General features: G+C 40.8%; 1 protein-coding gene across 1 annotated transcript in view; it reads left to right on the top strand.

Moving 5' to 3' along the window:
• The window catches only part of myo15b (myosin XVB), a 54,005-nt gene extending 37,942 nt beyond the window's left edge, over positions 1-16,063 (top strand). The window contains exons 45-66 of the mRNA XM_031842968.1: positions 92-198; positions 745-804; positions 898-973; positions 2,914-3,032; positions 4,382-4,497; positions 5,439-5,580; positions 5,703-5,814; positions 5,924-6,242; positions 6,334-6,397; positions 7,575-7,647; positions 7,742-7,818; positions 7,950-8,026; positions 9,125-9,255; positions 9,415-9,509; positions 9,614-9,691; positions 11,407-11,503; positions 12,298-12,446; positions 12,551-12,681; positions 14,305-14,438; positions 14,687-14,820; positions 15,183-15,323; positions 15,498-16,063. Coding sequence (XP_031698828.1) covers positions 92-198; positions 745-804; positions 898-973; positions 2,914-3,032; positions 4,382-4,497; positions 5,439-5,580; positions 5,703-5,814; positions 5,924-6,242; positions 6,334-6,397; positions 7,575-7,647; positions 7,742-7,818; positions 7,950-8,026; positions 9,125-9,255; positions 9,415-9,509; positions 9,614-9,691; positions 11,407-11,503; positions 12,298-12,446; positions 12,551-12,681; positions 14,305-14,438; positions 14,687-14,820; positions 15,183-15,323; positions 15,498-15,584 — 2,519 coding nt within the window. The 3' untranslated portion in view covers positions 15,585-16,063. The remainder of the gene's footprint in view (positions 1-91; positions 199-744; positions 805-897; positions 974-2,913; positions 3,033-4,381; positions 4,498-5,438; positions 5,581-5,702; positions 5,815-5,923; positions 6,243-6,333; positions 6,398-7,574; positions 7,648-7,741; positions 7,819-7,949; positions 8,027-9,124; positions 9,256-9,414; positions 9,510-9,613; positions 9,692-11,406; positions 11,504-12,297; positions 12,447-12,550; positions 12,682-14,304; positions 14,439-14,686; positions 14,821-15,182; positions 15,324-15,497) is intronic.
• The last annotated feature ends 640 nt before the right edge of the window (positions 16,064-16,703 follow it).

Below are 16,703 nucleotides of genomic sequence, written 5' to 3'. Positions count from 1 at the left end.
GTCACTGCAAACTACCATTCAACCCAATGTTATCGAATGTAAGGGAGTTCATGTCAGTCAGTGCCCTCCATCTGCTGTTTATTAACTGCAGATGTGATGCCAGATGAGGAAGGGATTCGCTCCCAGCTCCACCGCTTCTCTGCTGGGGTTTACTTCTCTTACTCCAACATGCCAGGAAAACTGTTCCTTCGAAAAGAAGTAAGACACACACACACACACACACGCACACAACATTTATCAGGAGACCAGTAATTCCCTCAAAGCTGCACTAATCAACGTTTTTACATTGACAATGGATCAAATGACTATGTAATGCGAAAGGTGTCCCTCATAGTGAGCAACCCAAAGAGAATTATCACCAGCTCTGCAGTTCCCCTCAGCTCTACGCAGTTTTTATTTAGCAGCTTAAGCTATTTTCTCAGGAGGCTGGTGGAGACCAAAACAGAGCTTTTGGAAGAGCCAAATAAATGCTTATGTTGTGTGTATGTCTGCTGGATGTGTGATTATGCCATTGTCGCATTTACACCACACCTGGCAAAGTACTCTAAACCTCTACTGTGGTAGTCCCTGATACAGTAGGTGTCTCCAGCACCACATTTTTGACATGAAACAAGCTGTCGCAGCTGGTATTAACAATAAAGGAAATACAGATGTGTTCAGACCGACACAAGTGCGTTAGACTCATCAATAATGCCTCTCACTGTACAGGGGATGGGATCTATGAATCTTTTTGTTTGTGTGCAGGTGTTTTACCCCAGAGAGATGTTCAACCAGCCCTACATCCTCAATCTGTTGTGTGAACAGGTTAGTATATTTATTTATTTATTTATTTATATATAATACATGTATTCAGTAGACATCAATCTCCTCCCATTGTCATTGTATGATGTGTTTTAGATCATGAGGGACACCTACTCTGACAGCTGTGTGAGGATCAGCAGAGAGGAGAGGAGGAAGATGAAGGACCTGCTGGGTGAGAGTGTTTGACGGATCATCCTAATGCTGGATGCCACAGTTGTGACAATGTTGACCAATGTTTTTGTTAAAAGCTAAAGTCATTCACAAGTGGTAGACTGTATATATACTGTATATAGATGGACGATGGGTCTCCACTTCTTCCCGCTGTACAAAAGTGATGCCAAAATATCTCGGATACGGGAGCTGCCATCTTAAGATTTCAACGTCATTTGGGGCCAGAGTCTGAGCAATCGCACCCGAACCAATCACAGACCAAGCACAGCCGCATGTTGTTAGCGTAACAGCCGCCTAGCTGCTGCGTTAGCACCACGGTAGCTGTTTGGCAAGAATGACACAACTAATTCTAATGTTTCTATAAATACAGTTATGATCAGATCGTTGATGTTTTATCACACAGACTTGTAATTTAAGCTTCATGTTTGATATGAACACAGAAACCTGTCCTACAGCGCTGATTGTCAGTGGAGATTTTGTTAAGCTATAGCGACAAGGTCAGATGCGGTACAAACCACAGACTGCATGTGAAGATCGTTGAAACAAACATTGTGGGTTATGGACACCATAACTCCTCACCACGTCCCTACTCTACGTAGAATTCCCGAGCCTCCAGCTCTCCGGCTACTTCACTCAGAGCAGCTGTCAATCACGACGTCCTGCTTACAGCATCAATTAACTAATTAAAACCAAACAAATCATAAAAAGAACACTTCAACATACATCAGTGTGACAAGAACTACCTACAATGACTAAAACCATTAGTTTGGCCCATGTCTCATCCGCTAACATTGAAGATGTTGTGGCTTCACTTCCCTTTCGGGCAGCTGTCATTTTATCTATCTTTATTAGTGCTGGGCAACGATTAAAATATTTAATCGCGATTAATCGCATGGATTTTTTGCGATTAATCGCGATTAATTGCATTGTTATGGCAAAGTTCAATAATGAATTCAAAAGTAGTGTGTATTGCGCACTTTTATTTTAAAAGTACTGCTATATGAACAAAAGTGCAATAACGTTTGGTTCACGAGATGCAGGTAGCATGTTTTATACTTAATGTGAATATAATTCATATTTTCATATCATTCATATCTTATTCTGAAAACCGGATGTTCGTCTGAAGAAACCGGATGTTGTCTCACGTTAATGTTTCCGCTAACTTTCAAAGTCCTTCGCTCGCTCCCGATCTGTGCCGTTTAAATGCGTTTACCGTGAATTTCAGCATATACTGTAGGTGCACTAAAATGTAAGTGTCTGCTGAGTTGACCACGGAGATCTGAGTGTCTGCTGACTTTACCGCAGCGATGTCCAGTAGTCTCCAGGGAGAGCAACAGCTGGTGCAGCTTCTCTCTTTATTTCTGCCCCCCCCCCCCTCGACCAGAAGCGGAAGTCGCCTTTTGTCTACGGCAACCCTGAAGGGACATCATATCTCCAATACAAAACGATAAACATGAGACAGTCTGTTACAATAATAATGAATTAAAAATACTTACCTGTTTTTTGTTGTTGTTGTTTTTTAATTATTATTATTATTTTTTTTCCCATCTCAAAAGGCTCAAGGACACACACACACACACACACACACACACACACACACACACACACACAACTGACTATAGGATGTTTGCTGGCTTTTATCCCACTGTTCTTGTCATCCTCTTGTTGTTATGTATATGTATTGTATCTTGTCTTTCAATTAAAAAAAAAAAAAGAAAAATTATAATAAATTTAAAAAATGCGTTAACGTGCGATAAAATAATTGTCGGCGTTAATTAATGAATGCGTTAACGCGAAATTAACGCGTTAACTTGCCCAGCACTAATCTTTATATATGGTTGGAATGATTACTCACTGAATATAAACTATGTCATTTCTATTTTGTTCTTCCAGTAGTTTGCTGACCGTTATCCAATTTTTCTTCCCTCATTTAATCTCTAGCAAATTTCAGTGTGGGAATGACTATAAGCACCATCCAGAATGACGGCATGAAGAAGAGGATTGTCATTGCTGCTCGAGACAACTGGGAAAACTACTTCATCCGTCTGTTCCCTGTGAAGGTGATCATAACAAAAAGAGTTGGAGATAATGTGGAGTGTCTTTTTGTTCTATGACAATGCAAGGCCAGGCACCTGATTTATTTTTGTATAGGACATGTCAAACACAGAGGCAATTCAAAGTGCTTTACGCAGGAAAAGAAAGGCATTAGAACAACAGTTGAAAACAATACACGATAAAAAACAGAAATTAATCAATTAAGATGTGAACAAAATGTGAAAATTGGATATAATGCGCAAGGGAATAAAGGTTCAGTAGAGGAAACCAATCAATCAATGGTGGAGAAAGACAGCTTTTTTCTAGTTGCGGAACATTTGAGGAACATCAGGAAGTTGGTTTCATCTGTGTACAGCATCGTAGCTAAAAGTAGCTTCACCATGTTGGGTTCTGACTCAAGGTTACCAGTTGACTGTTTCCTAAAGAGAGTCCTTTGTAATGAGTCCAACTGATTTTACGTTACTTATTTTTGCCCAAGATTGTTGAGCGGTTTATAAACTAGCAGCATCACTAGGCTGTTCTACAAGTAACATGGGCTCAATCCGCAGCTTGTTTAGAGTTTAGCATTTACGATGATGTTTTTCACGGGCGATTTGACTCGTCTCGCTAACTTGATGATACGTTACAAAATAATAAGAGACATCTTCAGCCTGTCACGGATGTATATAGAGAAGTATACATCAGGCGCTCCGATCATTTCCTTCTGAAGGTTTCTCAGTGGCGAAAAAATTACCTGGTTCTTCCGGCAATCTACTGAATCCATGGCTTCGTCATCGTGACGTCACCTATTGGTTTGTGGACTACCGTTATGAAGCCTTGATTTCGCTGATTTTGCCATCGCCATGTTGGAATGCGGAGAAGAGACATAGAGACTTCGTATAGCGGCAGTGACCTATCAATCACAGTAAGCCCGCCCTAAAGCATACCCTGCTTTATGGTCTATTTGACTCTAAATGGACCATAATTTACTAAATGAACATCATGCTGTATTGAAGAAGACTTGAAACTACAGATTTGAGACCATAAACTCATGTTTACGATGTTTACTGAGGTAATAAAAAAATCAAGTGAGAAGTAGAGTAATTTTCTCATAGACTTCTATACAACCAGACTTCTTTTTGCAACCGGAGGAGTCGCCTCCTGCTGGTCGTAGAGAGAATGCAAGTTTTAAGACTTCAGCATTGGCTTCACTCGGCAGAACCAGAGGTTGCCCCCTGGGTCAAACTTGTTTTATTGTGACATATACAATATATTTAGGGGGTATACAGGCTGTCTCGTTTCAAGCATTAGTTGTTGCCAGACCACTAACCACTTGCAGGTATTGACAAGCATCTTCTCTTTGTATCTGTTGAAGTCGGACAGTGGGGATGCTCAGGTTTTGGGCGTGTCTCATCGGGGCATTCGTCTACTGAAGATGGTCAGAGCATCAGGCATCAACCCCAAACACCTCCGTCTGCTCATAAGCTACAGGTAAACGTGAAGCCCGCATACACACCTTCTCAGTTTCATCACATAAAATGTGAGTCTTATGTCAAAGACAGGAAGTTGTTAGTTTTTATTTCTGTGTAATGCTAAATATTCGGCCCGTATTAAATACGATTGAAAGACATCCTCTGACTGGCGAGCTCTTTACTTACCTGGCCCTCAGACGGGCCTCACACTTGGTGTTGCAGCTGTGCAGCTTCAGTCCCAGAGGCAGCTAGCCAGGAAGTGCATCTTTATATATTTTTTCTATTTAGTAAGTAGCCACAATTAAATACAGGAGTTAAAGTAAAGTAAAAGTAAAGAAAGTTGTTTTTGGTTTAATTTTGCTTTTCTGGTAGCCTCTCTCTCTCCCTCCCTCTCCTGCTCCTTCTCTCTAATTCATCTTGCTTATTTTCTAACAAGGTAGTAAGGCTTCTAATTGTAATTTAGGAGGTTAGAGAAAAACATAATAGTTTTTGCCTGTGAACCCACAAAGGGTCTGCGTTTATAATGGGAGAACCGCCGTCTTAATACCCTTTCCAGAGTGCACACTGATGGGGTGTAAAAAAGGGCAATTTCTTGAGTCAGGTGTGCTAAAGATTCCCTGGCATCTTAAAGGGATGCTTTGGATTATTTGAAGTGTGGTTGTATGTTACCAACAGTCAACCTACAGTAGACGGAGTTTGGAGAAACAGACAGGAGTTCTTGGTGTTTAGCCATTTTCATTGCAGTCAAAAAACTGTTTGCTCTCCTGCTTGCCGCACTCAAAGGAAGACACAGTCCAGCAGCAATCTAATAGCACCATGAATTACAGTTGTATACAAACATTAACATTTATTAGGATGATGATGTCATAAAATTTGCCGACAGACTTTTAAAGCTTCATTTGAAAACCTAACTAAATAAAATGAGAAAAAGAATGTTAACTCAGGTCTGCATGAATATAGTTTTTCAGAGTTGCTGTCAGTTGACCTCCAGGGTGCAGACAGAGTGGAACTGGAGCTGTCAAGTGAAAAGTTGGTGATGCAATCATCCAGAGCTCCTCGGATAACTGCCATGATCCGGTTCTTCCTCCAGGAGCTCATCAAGGTACTCCTTTAGTCTTAAATCATAATCATTCATCATTATCTTTCATTTTGATTCTTTGGGGCGTCTTTGGGCCATGTGACCCACATATTACCCTCCTGAACATCTTTCTCTCTGCCCTCTAGGACTCAGGCCATGTGGTTGCCCTAAGGAGTTTTGTAACAGATGACAAGAGTCTGCTTAGCTTCAGCAAGGGTGACACCATCAAACTGCTGCCAATGGAAGGACTCCAGATAGGTGAGATCACAATAGTTTTTAAGTTCAGATATGCCTATTATGGTCATTGTTTAATGCATATCGTAATCTCCTTCTCATCAAAAAACATTTTTGTGTGTGTTTCCACCAGGCTGGCGTTTTGGCACCATGAGAGGGCGCTCTGGTCTTTTCCCGGATGACCTCACCCAGCCATCCGCGGCCCCGGACTACCACTCTCTGCACCTTGACCGAAGAGATGACAGGAGGAAAAGCATGAGGGGCGCTACACCTGCCGGTCCCCCCAAGGGCCAGTCTCCAGGTCCTATCAGCAGACGGATGGGCAGCGTTGATTCAGAACTGCTCGGTAAAGAGGTTTCGGTCTGGAGATCCTTCCAGAGCTCAATCCAGGGCTCATTCCATGAGCTGGAGATCCTCTCGGGCATGGCTGACTTTGCCATGAAGTATTTCCGGTATGATAGAAGGCTGATGACTATGTTCGGATGGTTTGGGTTCATGACGTGTCATGGCTAATTTTGTGCTACTATTATTTGTTCATTAAAGAGTGGGGACTACAGGTCTGCCAGCAAGTGGAAGGAATTTTGCAGAGGCGGTTCAACACACAGAAGTAAGACTGTACAATACCTTTAACATCATATCTCACGGTTTGTACTTGCTCATACCACAGTTATTGTACACAGACACATCGTATCCGTGCACAATATGCCTATATATATATATATATATATAAGCTGTCTCGTCTAAAATCCTGGAATCACTGGTGAAGGAAATAATGTCTTTCAACCACAGCAGTCGGACGTTGGACCTTCTTATAGTACAATAACTGCTGCCACTGCACTGTTTGTAGATGTGTCCAAGGCTTTTCATAATGTTATTCACAAGATTTTGTTGAACTCATTTTCGGCCACTTGGGGGCAGTGAAACATATACAATTGATGTGGAAAACATATTAGCAAATAGTAGCCAACATTAGCACAAGTTCAATATTTTATCTTATTTTATCTCTGATTTTGGAAAACCGCTAACTTCTGAGGCTAATATTTCGCTCTTCAGCTTCTAAATGCTCTGCTGTCTTTGCCTGCCTTCGGTTTGACCGTAGGCAAGTAATGAATTGTGCACGGGTGTCAAACTTATTTCATATATATAGACTGTACGTAAGCATGTGGGATCTATAATAGCATTGCGGTATAGGGTCCGCTACTATTATTAGGACAGTGCAACCCCCAGTGGACAAATAGGAATAACAGTGCATTTTATTGAAAAAATTAGATTTAATGATTAAGCTGAAATCAGCTGCCCTCTGAGGCTGGAGACGATGCCATGAGAGTGAGCCTAAACAATAAAAAAAATAAATTACACTGATGGGTTTAGTAGTATGTGAGATTAGATGTGGTGTGGACAGATGGATAGATACACGCATGCACACACATACACAACCAAACACATGATCCCCCCCACGGACTGACGTCTGGCAGAGATAATGAGAAACAAGTTACATAAAAATGTCAGAGGTCAATACTGACATCTAAAAGGAATATATGTACCTTTTTATATATAAAAAGGTTTTATTTATATGGCTATGCTGCCTAAATTGCCAAGATTATTGAACACCATTAGTTGAGATCAGAGGGAGCAAATATGTCACCAGATGACTGAATTGTCTTGTTTGGATATGTAAACGTGAAATTAATTCTCAGGTCACTCTTGTTGTAGAGATCTCGATGTCAGTGGGTCTTCATGAATAAATCCAACTCTACTGACTGCATTGGGTTTCGTTCATCCAGGTTCCCATACAGGAGTCCCTCATTCTCTACAATGATCCTGAAATCAATGAGTTGTCTGTCCAGTGCTTCATGAGTGAGTGCATCCACGCGAGCCATACTGATACACACTGCGACCACAGTTACTCTGTTCCTCTATCACTCCTTCTCCCTTCTATCTGTCCCTCCAGACCTGATGCAGTTCATGGGTGACATGCCAATGACGAAGAGTAACACCCAGACAGACTGCTTGAGCCACATTTTACTGGTCAGTGCTCTTTCAAGCAGTGTAATCGAATGGGCTGCATTCATGTAGCGCTTTTGAGTCTCTGTGTGAGTTTGATGGACCTCAAATAGACTTCTATGGAATTTAAATGTGAGTTTCTCTCTTCTGTTCAGTTAGGGAAGGAAAGGGAGCTGATGAGAGATGAGATATACTGCCAGGTCATCAAGCAAACCACCAACAACCCAACTAAGTGAGTCACCTTTATTAAGTGTTTTGTTACATTCTCAATTCATACTTTTACGAGGGGTGCACCCATACCAATATCTTAACCGACCACTTTGTTGCTGCATTAAAAAGGTTGACACTTCAATTGTATTTTCTGTATACTTTAAAGATTACCAAGTTGCTGGTTCACAATTAATTATCTTAATGATAAATAACAATTCGGTAAATTTATATCTATGTATATATTTGTGACATTTTTACAGTGTTTTACAATGTTTAAGTGAAGCCTGACACATAAAAGAATGATCCCGGTCACTTACACACAGGGAAGCACACAGCTTATTCATAAACACTAATATCGGAATGGTACTCGATATTGGCCGATATTCAAAGCCCAAGTATCGCTTTCAGTATCCAGACTGAAAAAGTCGGATCGGTGCATCCCTAGTTATTAGAGTCTGAAAAGTAAACCCAATGCAGAAGTGTCTTAAACCTTCATTCTCTCTACTGGGGGCGACTTCTCCTTATGAGAAAATGACTCTACTTCTCTCTTGATTTATTACCTCAGTAAACATTGTAAACATGAGTTTATGGTCTCAATCTCTAGTTTCAAGTCTTCTTCAATCCAGCATGATGTTCATTTAGTAAATTATGGTCCATTTAGAGTAAAGCAGAACATAAAGCAGGGTATGCTTTAGGACCTGGCTAACTTGTGATCGACAGGTATACCATGCTGTTTTCCGGTCTGGGAGTTGTCGTTGTTTTCTGTCTTAGAACTTTACAACTTTCACAGTGAGTTTAATTAAAGTTCATGAAAGTAAATTGTAACATTTTACTTCAATGTAAAAAGAGAGAGTGGGTGAGGGTATGAGAGAGGGGTATGATATGCAACAATGGTCCCAAGGTCAGAATTAAACTCTAGATGTTGTCGTTATATAGCATACCATTCGACGACCAAGGCACTCCTACAGAACTTTTCTTTAACATGCATAACAGAACTTGGCTACACTGTTGCAGAAAATGTGGCCACTTTTTCCAGAGTTGTTTTCCTACTGTAATTTAGCATTTTAATAATGATTAAAATGCTAAAATTGTATTTGCCCTATTTGTGTCATCTTCACAGGTCTATCTGCACCCTTGGCTGGCGGCTGCTCAACCTGATGAGCGGGTTCTTCCCCTGCTCTGGTACTCTGCAGCCGTACGTCACACGTCACCTACACGACATCTCTCTGGACTACGAGCACCCATACCAAGGTAGAAGAAACACACAAAATGACATACACAATACCACAAAAAAATGCTTATCTTTACAAGTCATTGTAGTGTTAAAACAATGCTGGGTACGTATTCAGATGTATATAATGTCTCGTTTAGTCCACACACAGTTTATAACAAACACATATGTATCCTCAGAGCTGGCGAGCGTGTGTCAGGATAACATCCAGCGATCTCTCAGATTTGGCGGCCGCCGTAACATCTCCTCACACGCTGAGATGGAGGCCATTCTGGCAAGTTATCCCACACACTCACGGTGTATTTCAACTGTTACGTTCATTTCACATTCTGCGTTTACAGCTCAACTGACTTTTGAGTGCGTCTTGGCTTTCTGCAGGCTGGCAAAACGTCTCGACGTATTCCCATCCAGCTACCAGGAGGAGTGGATTTCCCCATCAGGATACGCAGCTTCAGTGTAAGATTTTTCTTTTTTCCTACATTAAGCCCATTCTATACAGTTTCATGGGTGTGAAATAATATCTTTGTACAATTTTGGAATGGATAAACTTGCTTCTTGCGTCCCTCGTAGCCCAAGCTACATTCAATATTATCTCTTGCCATACATCTTCCCTAATATTATTGCCAAGATCCTTTGGCCATATCAGTCTCAGTCTCAGGTTTAGGAGCTCTTGGATCTTATTCTCTTCCTTCTCGTCTCTTTTCAGTCCAAAAACTGAACCTATGCTGCTCCTCGACTGTCAATACTTCCAGAAATCCCCCTTGTCATTTAAATCAAATAGTTCTTTAAGGTCCTTGAATTATCTAAATGAGCTGTCTCCGTAGGGATATTTAACAACATGTATTCCTTTTGCCAGCCAAAGAAATGAGATTTCTTTGATCCATATGTTTTGTTGTGTGTTTTTCTGAGAAATACATAACCCGAGATGGCGCTGTCAGTACCTCCTCCATTTTTCCCCCCCGTTGGCTAGATTCATGATTTGCTCAGTGCCGTGCTAGTTTATTCATTTGAAATGCTATGCTATATAATTCCATATTTGGAAAAGCCAATCCCCCACTGTCTCTTGAGGCAAATCATTTTTTAATACTAATTCTAGGCTTTTCCATAGTAAATCCTTAATCAGATGATTATATTGTTTTAAAGGTTCCTTCAGAAATGGTTACTGGTATCATCATAGATATGATGTTAATTTTTCCCCATAAGGTGAGATTTATCAATTTCCATTTGCCTAAGTTTGGCATCATTTTTTGTATTAAAGGAACCATAATAATATAAATTATGTTTTTCTATGTCTGAACACAGCCTAATACCCAAATATTTCAGTCCCCTTGGGATCCATTTAAACCGGAGTGTATCGAGCATTGATCGATTGCATCCTCTTAATAACGGAATGCATTTAGATTTTTGCCAATTTATTTTGTAGGCTGATATTTTTGAAAAGGATTCAATTGTAGATAGAACATTATGAATTGACATCAAAGGGTCCTTGATCAGTAATAGAATATCATCTGCATACATAAACATTTTGTGTTCCTCTTCCCCTTGTGAGACCCGCTTCTGCATGCTTGATCTGCATGTATTCAGCCTGGTACAATAGCTTAAAGCCTCATAGACAAAATCTTTGTTAGGATTTTGCTGTCCACATTATTCAAACACAGGTCTGTAATTACCTGGGTCAGTGGGGTCTTCATATTTTTTTAACATTCAGGGATATCAGAGTCCGTTGAGTGTTTTTGGTAGCTTCTCCCAATGAGAATGATTCTTTATACACAGCTGTCAGGACGGGAGTCAAATAATCGACATACTTCTTATAATATTCTGAGGGAAAACCATCTAACCCAAGCAATTTTCCAGGCTTCATTAGCATTTTTGACCTCCTCCACTGTTATGGGACTGTCCAAATAATTTTTCTGATCCACGGATGTTTCTGGTAAGTTCATTTTTGAGATAAATGTCACATAATTACCCAGCTCTGATCAACCTCCGATTTATAAAGTTGGCTGTAAAAACATGCAAATACTCGGTTGGCTTCCTTTGTATTTGTCACCGATTTCCTTGCCAAATAGCTTTGGTGTAAGATTAAGTTAAACTGACTTATCTATAAACAAAACCTGAGTCCTTTTTGTTAATAATCAATATCCCTGTGGTTGTATTTTGTATCTTCCTTCTAGATGGCAGCAGATGTGGTAACAGAGTTCTGTAAAGAGATGGGCATCTCAGATCTCACAGAAATCAAAGAGTTCTCCATCCTTGCCAACCAATATCAGGGTAAATCCGACCGATACCGTTTCTCCTTGATATTCAGTATAGAACCACAGTTTGCCTGTCTTTGGACTTAAAATTTTTTTTTCGTGTATAAGATGATGTTCTCCTGCATGCTTTACAGGTAGAAGCGCTGCCTTTTCTGCTCTGATAACATCACAATTCTGAAGCATCTAATATTTTTGTCAGTCAAATGATCGAATTTAAAGGGGCAGGCCACCCAAATGCCATATTTTCTCACAAAGCTCTTGAAGTAGTATCTATAGGTGTTCTGATAGAATTTCTTTCCTCCCCGATACCGATTCTGGTACCGGACCTTGCATATCAATTAATACGGTGTACAGATCCAATCCCAGTGCGTTAAAAATAAAATGAGATATATATATTTAACGTTTTTATTCAAGAAAATAAATCACAGACCACAGTGGGCCTATATAGGTGATGAACTGTTAAAGTTACATTCATAAAATAATTGTGAACTTTAATTAAACAATTTTGGAACCGTTTTTAGGAAAGGTTTTTATTTGTCATTGTACGACAGGGTTGCACAACGAAATATAGATTGATGAACTACAGCAAAAAACAACAAAAAAACCTATATTTTATCACATAGCACAGCATGATCACACACCACAAAATGAAAGGTTAAATGCTTACTTATCCTGCCAGAATAACACCACCCCCCCCCCCCCCCCCAGCACCATGGATAGCACCACTCGACCAGGCGTTCATGCCACATTAGATGAGAGTCAAACCGATATGAAAGTGTCTGATTAACAGATCGTCTCCTCCTCTGTCAGATGGGATGGTGCGTCCCCTCCACGCCGAGGAGTATCTGTTCGACTTCCTGCTGGACGACGACTCCATCTTCTTTTCCCTGAGACGACTGATGTGGAGGATCCCTCTGTCCTACAACAGTGACCTCTATGTGGAGTTCCACTATCAGCAGGTGACAACATCAGTTCACGACAGTCAGGAGAAGTGGTAGTGCATAGTCCAGCCGCTGGTTCAGGATCCATCTCATCGTTATCAATACTGTCTGTGTTTGTGTAGCTCCTGGCCGACTACCTCAGTGGGCAGCTGATGCTTGCTCTGGCTGCAGGTGGTCCCTCATCAGTCCAGCAGATAGCAGAGCTGTCAGCCCTGCAGCATCTGGCTCAGGGACTGATGGGTCAGCCCTCACTGTGAGTCACACGCACATGACACGATAATATAATACTGATCGGTTTAGGAACGGGATATTTTGGGCAGCTCGACAGAAAAAAAAAGAATCCAACACAAACAAATCACTGAGATACAACTAAAATACACACATTCATACATGGCTGCCTACAACTGTCATACAATCAAATGTTTAGACATCCAGGCGGCAACCTCTGGTTCTGCCGAGTGAAGCCAATGCTGAAGTGTCTTAAAACTTATATTCTCTCTACTGACCAGCAGGGTGCGACTCCTCTGGTTGCATAAAGAAGTCTGATTGTATAGAAGACTATGAGAAAATGACTCTACTTCTCACTTGATTTATTACCTCAGTAAACATTGTAAACATGAGTTTATGGTCTCAATCTCTAGTTTCAAGTCTTCCTCAATACAGCATGATGTTCATTTAGTAGATTATGGTCCATTTAGAGTCAAATAGACAATAAAGCTGAGTATGCTTTAGGGCGAGCTTACTCTGATTGACAGGTCGCTGCCACAACCAGAGCCGTATACGACGTCTCTACGTCACTCCTCTGCATTCCAAATATGGTAACTTCAGTTCATTATTTGCAAAAAAAACAACATATCAACGGTCGTATTCAAGATGGCGACGGCAAAATCGCTGAAATCGCTCCACAAAACAATGGGTGACATCACGATGACTACGTCCACTTCTTATATACAGTTTATGGTTCCATCTCTGCCATATTGCCTCTTACATTTAAAGGGTCATAACACTTTTACAGCCACGTTTTTTTTATGGCTCTGAAGCCTTTACACACCGAGGACGAGACGAGGGCTGTCCAGTTTTTTGTACACTACAGTGAACGTTTTGAATATGCCTGTTCCGCACAACGTGATTTGTTGATGCCTTTATTTGCGGTGCAAAAGCCTATGAAAATTCAACCCAGTTTAAAAAAATTAAATAAAATAATGAAGCTTTTTTGCCGCATGATATTTGCATTTTGGGTGACAAAAACAACAGTTTGAAAGTGAAATGAATTGCACGAAATGCCTCTGGTGTGCAAAGGCCTTAAGAAAATTAGTGTTGAGCTGAAGTCAGGACTTGATTAGCATTGCTTAGCATAAAGACTGGAAGCAGGAAGTAACGGCTAGCCCTGCTCTGTCTAAAGTTCAAAAACAACACCTACCAACATCTCTAAAGCTCACTGATCACCACGTTATATCTCATTTGTTCCTGTACACAAATAGGAATGTAAAAACGAAAGTCAATGGTTTTAGGGGGAGTTACACGCTGGAACTATTTCTTGATGAACAGCATCCGCCCGGAGTTTCTGCGCAGCATCTCTGTCTGTAGCAAGGTTGTCAGGCACAGTCGGTGATCACAGGTAGTGGTTTCTGTTCAGACACAGTGATACCAAACCTGGCAACCTAACTGTGACAACAAGACTCCAGGAAGCAACTCCCAGTCATTGTTCCTGTCTGACACAAATAAATAGCTTTAGCACATAACTCCCCCTAAAACCACAAATAGTAGTTTTTATTAATTGTTTTATTATGAATCAAACAAATGAGATACATGTTAATTGCTCAGCTTCAGGGGTAAGTCCTCTAACTGTAAGTATGTGTATATCTATCTCTACAAGGCCAGAGATGAAGGAGTACCTGCCGTCACAGGATGGACTCAACAGCAAAGCTGAAGAGATCCACTCCTTCTTTCTGGGCCAGATAGCTGCAATGCACTCCCTCAGCCCTCAAGATGCCAAAATACAATTCATTGGTGCGTAGTTTCCCCTTTTCTCTTCTGTCTTTCTTCTTCTCTATTCTTCTTCATCTGCATCTTCTCTTCTTTTTCTTCTCCTCTCTTTCATCATCTTCTTCTTCTCCTGCCTGTTCTCTCTTCTCGTCTTGTTCTTCTCTCTTCTCTTCTTCTTCTTCAACTTTTTCCCTCCTCCTCCTCCTCCTCCTTCTTCTTCTTCTGTCCTGATGATAATAGTATTTTTCTGAATTTTATCCTTTGTCCTTCAGAGATTCTGAGCACCATGCCTCTGTTTGGCTCCAACACTTACTTGGCCCAGAAGGTTAGTCAGCGTGGCTGTCCCTCCCCGTGCATGATCAGCATCAGCCAGGAGGGGGTGCTGTTCCTCCATCCCAAAACACAGGTACTTTCAAATATGTGATTTTATCAGTATTAAAGATGTATATTTACTGGAGACATCCAGTTTAAAACACTTGGTGTTGGGATATTGTTCCTATCTCAGATGAATCCAGAACAGGTGTAGAAGTGAAATTTTTTTTTAACAAAGAACTCTTTTTTGTTCATTTTTCAGGGATTTTTGTCTTTTTTTAAAATCCTACAGAAACTCCATATTTTCATGTGTTGGGGCCGAAATGTCTCTGCTAATACTAAAAACCTTCCAGTAGCCAAAGTGAAGTAAAGTTAAAACAGACGCCCAACCATGCAGTCGTTAACACACAGCCAGTAGCGGCCAGCTAAAGGATTCTTGTTTCTGTTTTTCTGCAGGAGCAAGCGTTTCTGATTCCCCTGGCAGACGTGCAGTCCATGCGCACCGTCCGCCCCAAGAAACGAGGCAAAGTGCCAGCTGTGGACATCAATTACAACAACCTGGGCCGACCCAAGAAAGTCACCATTCATCTCAAACAGGTAGCGGCTTTGGGCTGCACATTAACGTTTTGTAGCGTTCTTATTTTTTGGGTACTTTTGGCTACCGCTCCATAGATCCATGCCATCAAAGTAGTGGTAACCTGGGGCGAGACATTGGAGCAACTAAATATATGTATAATCTATTGGTAATAATCCTCTTGGTCTGTCTTGCAGGCTAAGGAGTTGTGCCACACCCTTGCTATGATAATGGAAGAGTTGATCCGACCGTCTGTCAGCAGCTCCATTTCAAATCGCCAGTAGACACACACACACACACACGCACACACCAACACACACACACACACACACACACACACACACACAGACACAGTATTGAGAGTTGTTGTTAATCACTGACTTTTTGTGTTTAACCTTTTTTTTGTTAATTTATCTTTTTTTTCTGTGTAACTAAATGGACAGTGTGTCATTGGTGAAATGGACTGAATAGAAACTGTTGAAATAGGAAATTGTGCACTGCTCTGATCAGAGAACACCAGAGCAGTACAGGAGGGATTAGAGTCATTCACCAATTATTCCATCAATAAACCTTAAAAGCCTTGAAAATTATTCCTTTTGCGAGGTAAAATCCTGAGACGTAATTGTTGAAATGCAGCGTTCGTTAATCATTATTGGAAGTTAATTTTGTGATGGTGTCATGTAATACAGGTGGGGCATTAAAGAAATATGTTGATTTATTCAATGTTATTTGTTTATTATGTATTAAATATATTTTCTTTCAAGGAGGCTTCCAAAAGCATACAATATTTCCAGTAAAAACGGTTTCGGTTTTAAGTTGATTGTGAGCTTCTCTGTTTAAGAAGCACTGGACTTGAACGTGGTTCGGGGCTCAGCTTGGATCCGTGAACGGTCAACATTCCTCCACTATTAACAGCAAAAGCTGTTTAACGGGCTGTAAGCCGTTTCAGTCTTTTTGACAACTTAGGGCACTTTTTTTAGTCCGGTTCGTCTTTAACCAAACTCTGGAGTGTTTCGTCCAATAGTCGAGGTTCGTTTGGGCCAGAGTGAAAGCTGTCAATCGAACCCTGGTGCGGACGGAATCTCGCTAGATTTGTCGCTAGTAGCTTTTGACAAAAAAAGTCGCCATGAGGGTTTGGAAAGTCGCCAGATTTAGCGGGAAAGTCGCCAAGTTGGCAACACTGGCACCTGCTAAATATGTCCCCAGAGCAACATTGGACGTAACAATGGTTCCTATCACATATAAAACCAAACAAAAATCCATCTTCATAAAAACAAGTTGTACAAATAATAATATACAAACAAGCATATTAAAGCTACTGCAAATAACTTACCAGAGCTGCTGTTCACTATTTAGCTGCTGTTCCTCCTTTCTTTGTTAATAAAGAGTTTAATCTCACGGTT

Source organism: Anarrhichthys ocellatus, unplaced genomic scaffold (genome assembly GCF_004355925.1).
Source record: "Anarrhichthys ocellatus isolate YVR2014 unplaced genomic scaffold, GSC_Weel_1.0 scaffold4, whole genome shotgun sequence".
Classification (NCBI taxonomy): Eukaryota; Metazoa; Chordata; class Actinopteri; order Perciformes; family Anarhichadidae; genus Anarrhichthys; species Anarrhichthys ocellatus.
This window is presented reverse-complemented; position numbering and strand designations above follow the sequence as displayed.